The sequence below is a fragment of the Sminthopsis crassicaudata genome, chromosome 1 (assembly GCF_048593235.1).
Source record: "Sminthopsis crassicaudata isolate SCR6 chromosome 1, ASM4859323v1, whole genome shotgun sequence".
NCBI lineage: Eukaryota > Metazoa > Chordata > Mammalia > Dasyuromorphia > Dasyuridae > Sminthopsis > Sminthopsis crassicaudata.
Window position 1 is genome coordinate 195,684,446 of NC_133617.1, and position 15,943 is coordinate 195,700,388.

At 33.2% G+C, this 15,943-nt stretch overlaps 1 protein-coding gene across 8 annotated transcripts in view; it reads left to right on the top strand.

Annotated features, from left to right (window-relative positions):
* The window catches only part of MBP (myelin basic protein), a 198,505-nt gene that overhangs the window by 93,646 nt on the left and 88,916 nt on the right, over positions 1-15,943 (top strand). For all 8 annotated transcript variants that reach the window (XR_012483228.1, XM_074273625.1, XM_074273572.1 and 5 more), the window contains exon 3: positions 11,917-12,010. Coding sequence is in view for 7 of the 8 variants with exons in the window: in XM_074273625.1 (XP_074129726.1) it covers positions 11,917-12,010 (94 nt within the window). In the remaining variant the exon portion in view is untranslated. The remainder of the gene's footprint in view (positions 1-11,916; positions 12,011-15,943) is intronic.

Consider the following 15,943-nt stretch of genomic DNA (forward strand, 5'->3'; position numbering starts at 1 on the left):
CTATCTAGTATACGTTTTAGTCTACAAATTTCAGCCTCTTTCAGTCACATTATAAGCTAATAAACTATCCAGTTATTAATTGGGCTAGTCAGGACTGGATTAATTTTTAAATATTCAGGACAAGTAAAATATTAATTTTCTGCTTCAAGAGATTTGTTGTTATTATTTCAGTTATGTCTGACTCAGACATAACTCAGTGACCCAGTTGGGGTTTTCCTTAGCAAAGATATTGGAATGGTTTACCATATCTATCTCCACCTCATTTACAGATGAGGAATCTGAGATAAATAGGGTTAACTGACTTTCCCAGGGTCACACATTATGTGAGGCCAGATAAAAAATCAGTAAGATGAATCTTCTTTACTCCAGATCTAATACTAATATATACACATACTGTATAAATGAAAGCATGTTAGATTTGATATGAGGAAAGAGCAGAGTTTTAATCCTGGCTTGACTGTTACCATAGATAAATCATTTCTTGCTTTCTAGACACTTAATAAGTATTTATTGATTTATTGAGCTTAAAAAATAATACCTGTAATACCTATTCACAGTAATGGTATGGGGTTTAAACTTAAATGTCAGCTATTTTGCCACAGCTATAATCCTTTCCCTACCCCTTTCCCTTTCCCTAGTTTGAATGAAAAAAGTATTCTGTGAATAAGAAAAATGAGTCTATTTTCAGAATTTCATCCTGGCTCCTTTCCCAGTCACTGACAATAACTCATGCTTAGAAAATGTGAATTTAATCACAAAAAATTATCTGGATAAACATATAGGGCTACTTACTGTCACATTAAGAATATCTTATTTCATCTTCTGGCATTGCCTCTATATAGATTGAATAATCATATATTCATTATTCATACTGATTAGTCCATGCTATGACAGTAGAACATGAGAAGAGCTCTCACTAGATTGGCTGAGGTGCTTTGGCAAATTTATAGGAAGTTAGAGACAGAAGTCATATAGGAGAGACAGGAATGTGAGTTGCATTATGGGAAGGAATACAAACATTGGTGAGTGGCAGTATTTGGGTATGAATGATTGATAGCATGCCAGTTTATACCCATGAGTAAATTGTAAAAAGGAAGTGTTTAGTTGGCATATGTTTTTTGTCAGCACGCATAATACTTTCACAGTTGGTAAGTTGCTCTTGCTTCTCAAATGGAGTCTCTGACTAGTACATATTTGTGTGATGCCATTAGAAAATCTGATCCTAATCCTTCATGATTAGGCATAATGAGTCGGACTTCAGCTGTGGCAGAAGCAGCAGGTCTCCTGCTTCAGAAGTAATAATGTAATGCAATTCAATAAATGAGTATATTTCTTGAATTAGGTATAAACTGATTTATATTTCTGCTTATTCTCTGGCAGAAGAAAGAAAGGATCCAGGAAAACTTGGGATCAACATTAAGCATCATTGAATATTTACATTCAACTATTAGGGCAAAAAATATTTAGCTTGATTTTCTCAAAGTCAAATAAATATTAACTATATTGTGATTATAGCATTATAATTTCTGGAATAGAAATTAGAGCTTAATGTGTTTCAACTCCTTAGATATGGAAGCTTTCCAGATATGATCCTCATTATGGGGACCTGTACCATCTGTGCCTACATCTAACTATAAGATTCTAAGATAAGCATTATTTCTTGGTTCTTTCTTTGATGTCTCCTGACAAGTATTCACCACCTATCGCTTTCTATTTTCTATTTTCTATTTTCCCTTTTCAAACTTTGATTACCTGATACCTAGTAATGTAATATCCTTTTGTCCAAGTTTTTTCTCCCAACTGTTTTATGCAATACTAGATATCTACATATACTTCTTGACATTAGTCACAAAAATTTTTCTATCATCATCTACACAGAATGTAAATGACCATAGTAACAACCACATCTTTCAAGTTTCTTCCCTTATACAAGATAACACTGCTTTCTGTCACATTATGTTCTATCCTCACCTCCACCTTTTATTCTTATAGTTAAGTTCCTTTTTTGCCCCACTTTACACTTAATCATACGTCTTTAACATCCAAGTCTATTTCCAAGTTATTTCACATATAATTTAAGAAATTATCAAACTTTTCTCTGGTGAACTAAGTCGTTTGCCTCTTTTCATTTACCATTCAATATCAATCTCCTAAAGAAGACTTTCTTGAATTAACATCATTGACTGAAACAAGTATCCCATGATTCTCTAAACTGTCAGCAGAGGCTTCCACTCTTGTCTTTATTGTAGCCAGCAATACATATTGCATGTACAGTGATTATTATCTTGTCTTGGTCCTTGGCATTTCTCTCATAGATTCTATATTGATTGAATGCTACCATCCCTTTATATTTAATTTTAAAGCACTCATGGTCAAGAAGTACCTAACTTTGACAATGTATTTTTCAATCTCTGGGATAGCATCACCACAAATATTGTGAACTACTACATCTCTTTCACTTTGTCTTGCACTTCTTGAACATCCCTAGAATGTGAATTCAAGTTTTATCAGTTTGCCTTGAGAATTTTTTTCCTCTAATTATTTCATTTTTACATCTTTTCCTAAGTTTCCTTTCTTGTCTTCCTGCCATTTGCCAGTGAACAGACTGTTTCCAGATGATTCAGAAATAAAAGCAAGCCATTCCTTTGATCTGATCATTCTAACCATTGCCTACACACTGTAATAAAAGAATTTTGGCAACATGAAAATATTGTTAAGTGCTTTAAGATGTCAGTATGCTGAATGAAAAGAACATATAAGTATATGGCAGAGCAAAACATTTTTATCCAGTTAGGAAAAATGTGTGTGATGAGATATATAGATATAGATATAGATATAGATATCTATATATATACACATATGAAATCGCTATTAATTTCTCACTATTGAATATTGTGAGGAAATGTCAGAATGACTTATAATGGAAAGGATCAATTGAATCTCAAAGGAATTAATATATTTATTTATTTATAGAATGGTTCTAATTATTGCTATGGGTACTGTAAGGAATTTATAAATGAACTTGGTTATTCCTACCCCAGGGAATTTCTTATCTCATCCTCATATTATTTTAGGTAAATTTATGTTCATATAAATGAAAAAGAGAATTTCCCAGGAGCTCCCAGGAGCCACATATAATTTATATACTGAGAAAATTTTGAATATCCAGAGTCAGCTAGCACCCTTCCTCTCCCAAGAAGTATATGCTTTTCTTATTTAATGTCATAGAATCTTTGAACTGGAATATAATTCTGACGTCATCCTTTCAAATTCGATTTGATAGCTGCTTTCAAGTTTTTGAAGGGTTTTCAGATGGAAGCAACAATAGTCATTCTGCTAGGCTCAAGGCAGTAGAATAAAGAGTAGTGGATGAAAGATTTGGGGAGGCAAATTTGGGTATGATATACTTACTTATAAGAAGAAAGTTTTTAATATCCATAAGTTATTCATAAGTGAAAATGACTTCCTCAGGCATCAATATTGCTGAATATGTTTAAGCAAAGACTAGATGATCATACTTTTATCAGGTATATTGTCAAAGTGTTTCCTATTTAGGCCCAAGGTAATAATAATAATAACAACAACAGCAACAACATTAACATTTGCTTTTGTATAGTACTTTTGGGCAGCTACATAGTACAGTGCACAGAGTGCCAGTCTTAGAGTCATATGAAGACTCACCTTCCTGAGTTCAAATCTGGTCTCAGATACTTACTGTGTGACCCTGAGCAAGTCACTTAATTCTGTTTGGCTCAGTTTCCTCAGCTGGAGAAGAAAATGTCAAACTATTCTAGTATCTCTGCCAAGAAAACCTCAAATGGGGTCATGGAGATTCAGATACTGTTGAAATGAATATAATGCTTTAAAATTTGCAAAATACTTTATTTGATTCTCCCAACAACCTGGAGAGATAAGTGCTATTATAAGCCCTAATTTATAGATAATGGGAACTGAGGCAGACAGAGGCCAAATTATATACCCAGGGTCACACAGATGGCAAGTATCTGAGGCTGGATTTGAACTCATGTCTTCCTGCTTTTAGCAAATCTCAATAAACATTTATTGTCTGCCATGTGCTAAGCACTATACAAAGTTGTGGGTTAAGGCACTATCTATTAATCAGCTTGACTGCCTAAGGATAAGCTAAGTAAAGTCTGAGATCTTTTCCAACTCTGAGATTCCACAAAATAATGTGGTACTGACCCAAGTGACAGATATTACGCATAGGAAGGAATCTTGTTTTCTTTAGAAGAATATTTTGAGGGATAATTACTATTCTTGAGTTTCTATATCAGAACATGTAAATAGATAAATATTTGGAACATGTGATAGAATCTATTTTATCACTTAATCAAAAGGGTCTGGTGATATTCCCAAATATAGCTGGCTTATTTCTCTCTTCTTTCAAAGAATAAACAAAGTTATTAAGCTCTTACAGGAACTCTTCCTCAAATGCTATGATTTCTAGTTCTTTTACCATCATCTTTCTTCTTCTGAATGTGTTGCAGCAAATAGCCAACCTAAAAGTAGTACCTCAAATATAGCATGAAAATTCATTTCAACAGACATTTATTAAATACCTTGGTCCCTGGGAAGATAGTTGGGCCCTTAAATAGAAATAAGAAATTTTGGAGGAAGGGAGTTTTAGGGAAGAATATAATGAGAGCCATTTTGAATATGCTGACTTTCAGATGATGATAGAACATATGAGTAGAAATGTCAAAAGGTGGTTAAAAATAGGATATTAAGAGTTCATGTGAGAAGTAATAACAAGGATCCTTTAAAAAAATATTCATTTACTTTTATGAGCATTTATCTTTCACTCTGCCTCCCTGTACAACCTCAGAGCAGAGAACCACAAACCAGTAAGCTAGCTATCATTTACATTTCACTCCAAGTTTGTAAAGTACTTTGCAAATGCTCCATTTTGATTTGATTATCTTATTTTGATTATTTCATTTAATTATCTCAACAACTCTGCCAGATTAGCTGCTATTATTATCCCCATTTTATAGATAAGGAAGCCGGGGCACTGAGATGCAATATTTATTTGCTTTGGGTTACACACTAGTAAGAGTCAGAGGCAGGATTTAAACTCTAGCTTCTATTCACTCTATGACCTAGTTGCTTAGCAATTCAGTATCTTTAGGGACTGATAATAGGATTCTTTCAACTTGTGATTCCAAATCTTATTCTACTTAGTGGCAGTAATTTCCTAATCTTCCTAATACCCTACTCTCATCACATCATTCTCTTTTTCTGAATCTTCAATTTGCTCCTGATTGTATGCAGATTGAAATAATCCTTCTCCTTAATCTGTTTTTTAGATCTTTTGCAATCTGACTCAAATCTATTTTTGGTTCCTTATTTAAAGGATAGCCTACTACTTCCCTTTCACATAGTCTGAACATTGGCCAACTTTATTTTACTGTACATTTTAGTTCAAAAAGAAATGCACTCACTTTCTATCTTTTCTTTTTAAAACTTTTTTTTTTTCTGGCATTCATAACCTAATTTAGATTACTTCCTCTTCAAAAAAAAAAAACAACAAACCAACAAAAAAACCCCCACAACCTTTCCTGACTTACCTTTTCTTTCCTCCAGCAGACATGCCACAGCCAAAATTAATCTCCTTATCCTCTGACCTATCCTGATACTTTCTTCTCCCATGCACTTACCTTATTATAATTCATATCAGTCATAGGATGACTGTCAATAGCTAAAAGAAAACGTCAAGGTCATTTAGTCTGACATTTTATTCATATCACTATTTCCTCTCCTCCATTAGTTTGTAATCTCTTGTAGGTTCAGGACTTACCTTGGCACCTACCTTGGAACCTTGTACTTAATTGATACAACAAATATTTGTTGAATTGTATCAAATACTATGAATTGTTGATCATGCTGCTGCCCAATGGCTAGAATCATCTTCCATCCAAAAATTTCTGAATTTATAGTAAGGATTCAAGTGATGCAGGTTTTATTTGCTTTTCCTTTCTCCTCTATCACATTATTCCATTCACCAATATCTTAGAACTGGCTTTAATCGCCCTGTGCCACCTCAGAATATTTTTCTCTTTGGTTTGATTTTCTAAATTACTTTTTCCCCCCTTTGAAGGACCTCATAATGCTTTCTGATAAACTAAAATGATGTTAGGCTCTTATTAAGCCCCACCATCTTCTTGTCAGTTGGAAAAACCAGGTTATCTGGAAATGCCCTCAGGCAGGAAGACATAATAGGCTCCATCCTGAGATTCTCCATACTTCTTTAATTCCTGGATCTCAAGTGGAATCATTTTCGTGTCCCTCTTAAACCTGTACATTTATCCCTCCTTCTCTATTGTCTTACTGTTCACCTAATACTGAGCTATGAATGAAAATGACATTTTCAGTTTTCCTATCTCTAGCTTAATCCGATTTCTTTGCTACTTCACAGAATCAGAGAATTAAGATTGGAAAACAAAGCACAACCTCTCATTTCATAGCAAAGGTCCAAATCCAGCATATTTATTAAAAATCAGGTCATTTCCCTTTAGTTAGGTTGTACAGTGGATAGACCATAAGACCTGGAGTCAGGAAGCACTGAGTTCAAATCTAGCCTCAGACATTGGCTAGTTGCATGACCCCAAACATTTTACTGGGTGAGATAATAATTATAAAAAGTGCTTAGCATACTACCTAGCACATGGCAGGCATTATATAAATGCTTATTCTCTTTTCTTTCTCCTTATATAAATGAGATAATTTAATTTCTATAGACATATTTTAGTATTGCTTTTGATAGAGTACTGTGATGTAGTAGAAAGATGATCAGATGTAGAATCAGAAGAACTGGGTTTGTTTGGATATGCCAGAAAAAACATTCACTAGCTCTGTGACCATGAGCAAGTCAATGAATCTGTCTGAGCCATATTTTTTCCATTTTAAAAATGGAGATAATATTTTCACTACTTAAATCCATTAGCCCTCAGCAAATATTTATTAAGTGCCTACTACGTGCTCCTCCATATGCTCAGCACTAGGAATACAAAAATCAAATTGAAACAGCCTGTGCTTTCAGTGATTTTGCATTTCCAGGGGAATGAATCTGTATGCATTTACACAAACATATATGAAATATATACTGAGTAAAAACGAGGTAATTGCAAGAAGGAGGCACTACCATCTTGGAGAGATTGTGAGCATTCTTAGGTTGGAATTTTAAGGGAGAACCTAAAAAGGAAATACATTCTGGCATAAGGTGGAATAGCCAGGACAAAGACATGGAGATGGGAAATGAGAGTCATATGTGATAAACAGCAAAGAACAGTTTGACTGGATCATGGAGTGTCTAATTTGTAATTATCCTAGAAAGGTTGAGTTGGAGCAAAGTTGTAAAAGACTGCAAATGGCAAGCAGAGGGGTTTTTATCTGATTCTGGAAGTTACTGTGAGATTGCTGGAGTTTACTGCATAGGAGTGACTTGGTCAGACCTGTACTTTAGAACTATCATGTTGGCTACTCTGTGAAAGGTGTGTTGGAAAAAGGAGACACTTGAAGGAGAAGTGTAAAATGATGATGAATTTTTTTTTTTTTTACACTGAAACTAGATTTTGAATACAGCCTTGTTGGAATTGTTACTTTGATGACTTATTGAAATTTTGAGAACAGCAGTTTACTACTAGAAACACACTGCTGCTGGGTTTCTAACAAAGTGAGTTTCTCCTCACTTTGAACAGAGTTCAAAGGTTTCCTGTGGCTAAGTATTTTAGAGTGCCACAAGAAATAATTAAACACCATTTTAAAGCCATACCTTTTAGGTTTTTGCTAGGTAACCTGGGTTAAATGGCTTGTCCAGAGTCACACAGTTTGAGTGTCTGAAGTTGGATTTAAACTCAGGTCCTCTTGTCTCCAGCTAGATGGTGCCATGAACAGAGTACTGGATCTCGATCCTTTATTTAGTTTTATACTATCTTCTCTCTAGAAAATTGTCATAGAAACTCAAGATTACTTTTAGAGATTAATATATATATATATGTAATACATACATATGTTAATATATCATGTATTAATATTCATAATAATATATTGATATATTAATATATAATAGATATTAATCTCTAAAAGTAACTTATAGTTTTATATATATATCCTAATGTAAAGTGAATTTTTAGTGCCCTTTGAACTTTATAGATCATTTACCCTTGTCACATGACAGGTGTTCTGGCACAGTCTAGTGAACACCAGTTAACTTATCTTATACCTCTATCTCCACAGAGTACTTTTGTGAGATAACAGAATGTTAATTGGGCATTTGGCCAATGCAGGTTAAGCTTAAGAGAGAATTGACTAGGAACTAAGCTCTTTAGTTGTTTCATGTTCTGAATGTCTCTCAGATAGTAAATAGCTTCTTAGTAATAGCTATGGCTCTGGAGCTCCATGATTTGATCAAATGTTTCATTTCTTCTGTGTTGGCTGAAAAACTTTGCTTTCGTGTATATACATAATAAGGATGAATTTTAAAAACTACACATCAGACATTATGAAACAGATCACAGTAGTAATAGCTTAAAAGGCCTCAACACACTAACCCCACCTCAGAAGACCACAATAAAATATCATACAGTATTAGCCCTCATTTTAAGGGTCTCAAGACTAAGGCTTAGAGACATTACATGAACTAAAAGTCACATACCTGCCAAAAAGCTAAAAAGCAGGGCTGGAATTAACTTGAACTCTGACACCAAGCTCAGTGTTCCATCTACTTAACCACCATCATATTTCTTAAAAGGAAACCCTTATCATGTGGTCCACTCGATAAATAGATGAAATACTGCTAGAGAGTTGAACTTTGACTATATTCAGAAAGCCTTTTTTCAAAACCCTTTGCTCCTGAAAGTACATCATAATTAAACATATTGTTTTCATTTTAAATCTAGCATTTTGCATTTGAAAAATGTCTTCTTTATAGAGATACAGCAAGTTGACTGCAATGAAGTATTAGTTTTCAAAAGCAGGTATTGTATTTACCATATTGTGCTCCATCAAACACTGGTCATTGATTCACTGACTGAGGAAGCTAATTTTTCAGTCTTTTTTTTTTGTGTGTGTGTATCATTTATTACCATCTATATTGAAGTGTTTAGTATTTCAAGAATGTGTAAAATGGTGACAATGAATAGAATTAGGAGCAGGGAAATAAAAAGTTGGAAAAAAATGGAAACTTCCCTCAGTATCAGGAGTCTTTTATATACTTACCACTTTCCATTAGATAGGACAAAGCTTCTTAAATTGTGGGTTGCAACCCCAAAAGGAGCCACATAACTAAACAAAAAATTTGGCAACAGATACTCCTCCAAGATTTAATTCTTTATGTAAAAATAAAAAAGTACCTCCATCTCATTAGTATGTAAAATTACTTTTGTTTTAAATAAGTAATAAAATTATATATATATATATATATATATATATATATATATATATATATATATACATCAAAGAATTTTTACAAGATATTTATGATTTATTATCAGTAAATGATTTCTAAATATTTTATATACCAATATTTGATTTATATATCTATTTTTATAAACCAGTATACTTGGAAATGCATAAAAGTTTCTCAGGTAAAAAGGAGTTACTAATGGAAGAAGTTTAAGAAGCTCTGGGTTAGGACACTGGATTCAGAGTTAGAAGTTGTTGAAATACTATCTCAGACACTCACAAGCTGGATTATTCACTTAACCTTTTGTTAACCAGTTTCTACGTCTGTGGGGAAAAAAAAGAGGATGGACTTAATGGCCTCTAAAAATCTTTTATTACTTTAAATTTATAAAATGGATAAGCATGGTTTGTCCTAGACCCATTTGAGTGATATATCAATATTTCTGACTATGTCCATAACTTGCTTAGGTTGTATAAAGTTAAAACAAGAAATTAGTGGAAAAGCCAATACCTCCACTATCCAAATTTTTTCTTCTACAATCCCACTTTTATTACATGTATCTGCCAGTAGCAAAACCTCATTAGTTTTTTTTTTATTTAGCTCTGTGAAGCACATTTAGTTCTGTCTTTATATAGTTTAAGATTTGAAGAGACCTATCCTCAGACTCTGTGATGTTATTGACATAAATATTTTTAATTAATTAATTAATTTTTACAAAAATTTTATGCATAGGTAATTTTTCAGCATTGACAATTGCAAAACCTTTTGTTTCAACTTTTCCCCTCCTTCCCCTCACCTCTTCTCCCAGATGGCAGGTTGACCAATACATGTTAAGTATGTTTAAAGTATAAGTTAAATACAATATATGTATACATGTCCAAACAGTTATTTTGCTGTACAGAAAGAATTGGACTTTGAAACAGTGTACAATTAGCCTGTGAAGGAAGTAAAAAATGTAGGCAGACAAAAATATAGGTATTGGGAATTCTATGTAGTGTTTCGTAGTCAACTCCCAGAGTTCTTTCGTTGGGTATAGCTGGTTCAGTTCATTATTGCTCTATTGGAACTGATTTGGTTCTTCTCATTGTTGGAGAGGGCGTCATCCATCAGAATTGATCATCATATAGTATTGTTGTTGAAGTATATAATGATCTCCTGATCCTGCTCATTTCACCCAGCATCAGTTCATGTAAGTCCCTCCAGGCCTTTCTGAATCATCCTGCTGGTCATTTCTTATAGAACAATAATATTGCATAATATTCATATACCACAATTTATTCAGCCATTCTCCAATTGATGGGCATACACTCAGTTTCCAGTTTCTGGCCACTACAAAGAGAGCTGCCACAAACATTCTTGCACATACAAGTCCCTTTCCCTTCTTTAAAATCTCTTTGGGATATAAGCTCAGTAGTAACGCTGCTGGATCAAAGGGTATGCACAGTTTGATAACTCTTTGAGCATAGTTCCAAATTGCTCTCCAGAATGGGTGGATGTATTCACAATTCCACCAACAATGTATCAGTGTATTGACATAAATATTGATCTCTACTTTACAGAGATATACAATTCTTCACATATGATTATTCTCATAGTAAGTGACTGAAGATGGATGATTTGATGATTTACAAAAAAAAAGAGAAAAGACTTAGTAGAAAGTAAAGTATATTTGTGAAGCTCATTTTCTGACATCATATATCCCACCACCACTCCAAAAGCCCCAAGGTTCTTGTCAATTACTGTAGCCAAGACACTTAACAAATGCAGTAATACATTTTGTACTCATGTTATATGATCCATATTCATCTTTCTCCTTAATTCTTTTCTTTTTTCCTTTTTTATTTTTTTCCTTCTCTCTTATTTCCTCCTGCCTGTGAACTGAAATATCCACAACTCATCTACCTTTTTCTACCTTGTTAGTCATCACTTAGCTCAGTGGATAAAGTACTGGGCCTACAGTCAGGAAGACCTGGCCTTGAATGCTCATTAGCAGAATGACTATGAGTAAGTCACTTCTATTTACCTTAATCCACAGGAGGGAGAACTGCCAAGAAAACCTTGTATCTTTGGGGTCCAAAAAATCAAACTGAACAATAAGAATAACAGAGATCACTCACAGGATGGAAATCGTAGAGGTCCTCAGGCATCTGTGGTTAATCACCAGTTAATCCCTATGTATAAATGAGTATCAGTCTATAGGAGTATATCTAAATATCTGCTTTATGAACATTTTTTAAAGTAGTATCTTTTGAAGAAGCAAGTACTATGGAAGAGCACTTCATTTGGTATTGTAGAACTTTTATCTGTGTGACTTTCACCTTCTTCATTTTTAAATCAGGAGGTTGGACTAGATATCCTCTATGATTTTGCAAAAGAAAGTATACTGGTTATCCCATGAAATAAAGTGTAAATGAGTTTTGAGCTTCACTTTATGAGGGTAAAAGATTACAGCCATTAAATCAAATATCTCAAGATATGATTTTCTATTATAGGATGCTGAAATGAATGTGGGGCAAACAGAAAATAAGAAAACCACAATAACTGAAGAACTTCCTCAGGAAACCCCCGAAGACAATGATGTGTTTGGTATGTACTCCAAGACGTGACAATGGAGGTTGCCTTTTGAATAAATGCACATCATAAGTGCATATTTGCATATACTCTCATTTATTATACATTTAAAAACACCTGATAATATTATGTATAGAATACTATGTATACCCAAAGAAAGGTAAAGCTATAGTAATCAAGATAGTTTAGTGAACTTGGAGGGATTTTAAAATTTGTTTTGTTTTGATTTTTGTGGTAGTTGTAATTCTGTTTTTCTGAGCATGTTTGTTTATAGTATAGGGATTTGTTAGTTATTGAGAAAAAACTAATAGTTCCCATAAAAATGAGAGAATGAAGAAATGAAAACACCAAAGAGTGTTTTGTTTCACTTTTATTAACTTTAACTTTTCCTTATGGAAAAAAAAATCAGAAGGAATTTAACAGGTAAATTCTTTTCCCTCTATAGTAAAAAAGAATTTATGTAGTTCTTAAAATATAAAACATTTAGATGTTCTCAGAATAATGAGTGAATGGAAATAGGTTATAGGCTAAAGTAACTAAAGTCTCCTTTTCTTTAACCAAATTCAGTCTAATTTTTTAAATATCTACATATTACTTTCCTGTTGGGCAAATGCCCTATAAGTCCTTGTTCCCCTCCTCCTTTCTCATTATTTGTTTATTAAAATTGTTCTTTTGTACTAAATTTCTTACCAGCCCAGATTAAGATGGGAAGCTCCTAATATCCCTTCTTTCTCTGTCTACTCTTTTATTTCTCCCCTCCCTGACCATTTTTCCTTTTCCTGGAGAAGATTTTTCTTCAATTTTTCATTATTTTAAGACCCCTGTGAAAATAAATACTGATCCCAAAACTCAAAACCAGATTGAAATGCAGATGACTAATAGAAATCAGATAATGAATATAAAACAAATACAGTACAAATATGTATGATTTTTATTTGCTCTTTATTGATATCCATAGTAATAATTCTGAAAACAATTTGCTGTGTATAGATTTATGTTCTTATACTCTAGAAGAAGTAAATTAAATGGAAAAAGAACTAGAGTTGAGGAGAGTTTGGCTTCAGATCCCATATCCAAAATGTACTAGTTGTGATTAGGAAGGAGATTTCTGAGCTGAAGTTTTCTCAGCTGTAAAATTGGAATAATGCCTACTGTACCCACCTCACTTTGTTATAAAGATAAAATGAGATAATGGGAATAAAATATTCTGTAAGCCTTTAAGAGCTATAGAAATGTCGACTTATTAATGATATGAGGAAGGAGAGCTGAAGGAAGGGGAAAAGTTTGGAAGTTATTACAGTGTTTGATAAGGAACAAAAAGTTCAGATCACATTTTGTGAACTCAATAGAATTTCCACAGACTTTGTGAACTTTAAAATCAACTCTATTTATGATTTAAGTTCTCTAGATTTTTTCCTCAATATGTGTTTATGCCAACTGCTTAGAGATGAACTTTTATATTTCCATAAGTTATAAATAAGAAACAGCAAGGGGTAGATACAGCTCATTCAGTTTTTATACATTATGAGCAAAAGTGATTTTATAACTTTAGCCAATCTCTTATCCTTCAAGGAAATTCAGTCTTACCTTTGATTGAATATTGAGTATTGACAGTTAGAAGGTATGAGGATTCTTTCAGAACACATTGCCTGGAACATAGTAGATGCTTAATAAATGATTATTGACTATTGATAATCTGTCTGAAGGAATTGATGGGAAGCATAGATTCTGTTCTAATGATTGACTTTTCATTCATTTAGAAAAATGAAATAGTATTTAATAAATAAGCCTCCAAATAGTTGTTAACTTTTCTGGAATGAAAATTCAAGTCACAGGATCCCACAGAAGCTGATAGGTGGTACAATGAATATAATACTGAATTTGAAATCAGTAAGACATGACTTCAAGTCTTCCTAAAACACTCACTAGTTGATAAAAAAAAAAAAAAAATCCCATGGACAATACAATCCAGGAGGTTACAAAGAATCAGACATGGCTAAACAGCAAACAATTCCACTTTCAAAAGGAAAATATACATACCCTTAGATTGAAATAGTAATCATTATTCTTATATATTTGTCATGTATCTATAAGTATCATAACCAGAAAATACTCTACTATATAAGTGAAAGATAGAGAAAAATTGGCAATCAGGTCAAATATAAATAAAATGTTAACCAAAGAAACTAGTGAAAATTAGCTTCATAGGATGCTGAAATGAATATCTGAATTCAAAATACACAGCCAGACCATTTAAAAACCACTTATATCTACTTTAAATATGCTCTTCCTGACATATACCCCCCCAAAAAAATAGTGCATTTAAACCTTGATATTGTTTTAAATTATTGTAGCAAGAGGGAAAATTGACTACTCCAAGGAGCCTTAGGTAACAGTGTTTTTTTTTTTTTTTTTTTTACCAAACTTTGTAGAGCTGTGTTGTTTGCTATAACTGGTTACTTTGTTTAACAAACCCAAATTCTTGCAGCTTAGAAAGCAGATAATATAAGACTCTGATTCTAAAGGGGGGAACGTGTCACCATACTTTCAGACTTGATTAGTATAATGCAAGATTTTTAATATTTTGCATTTTATTTCAACTCTTTTATTTCCTCAGTGTTCTACAGTCATTTTAATCACCTAAAGAAAAGCTAGGAGGTGAATAGGTGAACTCTATTTGGTAACCCTCACTGCCCCTAACTTGCCTAATCTTTCATTCCCCATCTCTAAAATGAAAGGAGTGAAGATCCTCTCAAAAGCTCCTTTCAGAACTATCATTCTAAAATTCTATGATTTTAAGTAATGCTAACCTAAGATACTATCTGATCACTCTTAAAATCACATTTCTAGGAAAGTCAGAGTATCCAACAGGGGGCACTACTAGTCTCTTCAATAAATCAAGAAAACTTGCTCAAAGTAGTTAGCAACTTTTCTTTCAAAGCTGACAGCTGAAAGAATGTATTGTTTTGCATCTCACATACTAATTACCAGTGTTCCCATTTAGATTTCACCCTGATCATATAAGAAGCATCTTTGTAATTCTAGTATGACAGTAAGGACAAATAAGAATTAGGGAAACTAGGTTTAAATCTTGCTCCTCGTGTTTTCTACCTGTGTGATTTAAGGCAGTTTCTTCATCTAAAAATATGGAATTTACACTAGATATCTTCTGAGATCTCTTCCAATTCTCTCTAAACCGATATCCAGTGCTCTCCATAAATCATTCACATGTTCTTCATGGGCAAAAGTACAATTAGAGCAATTATGGAATGTTTTATCATTGCATTATTCTAGAACAATGGAAATGCAATTATTTATCTTCTTTTAGTGTAACCTCTTGTGTTTTAAGTCAATTTTGGTTGAAATTGCCTGGGAACAAATTTATCGTGTGTGTGATAAGCTTAGTTCTCGAGTTACACAACATACTGAAATATTCTGGTTTATTGTGTTGCTCACACACTGAGCTGGAAAAAAGAGGGAAGATATAACTTTCTGTACAATAGAAGAAACATACAAAATACTTTTATTATTTATCATTTTAATTATTGCTTTAAAGAATCTCTATGAAATAGATAAGAATAACTTTGGCTTTTTTTAGTATAGCTTTCCTTTTTAAAAAAAATGATAATAATATATATATGTGCCCAGTCACTGTAAGAGATGGTAATTCTGAGTCCGTCAAGATGGTGCTATTCAGATGAGCATCACTAGGCAAGATATGACATCCTTGTCTACTCCCTAAATCCTAGGGCACATTGCATATGGAATGCAGGACTAATAGAGACACTCAGAAATTCCTACCACACACATCCATGTGTACACCCCATGCACCATGATGATGATCAAAGATGTAGAAACAAATGCAGAAACACAATCATTAAGTACCCTTCTAACTGAAGCTGGTCCATTGCCAGAAATCAATCCACTTTTTGCCTTAAAGCTCTTTCT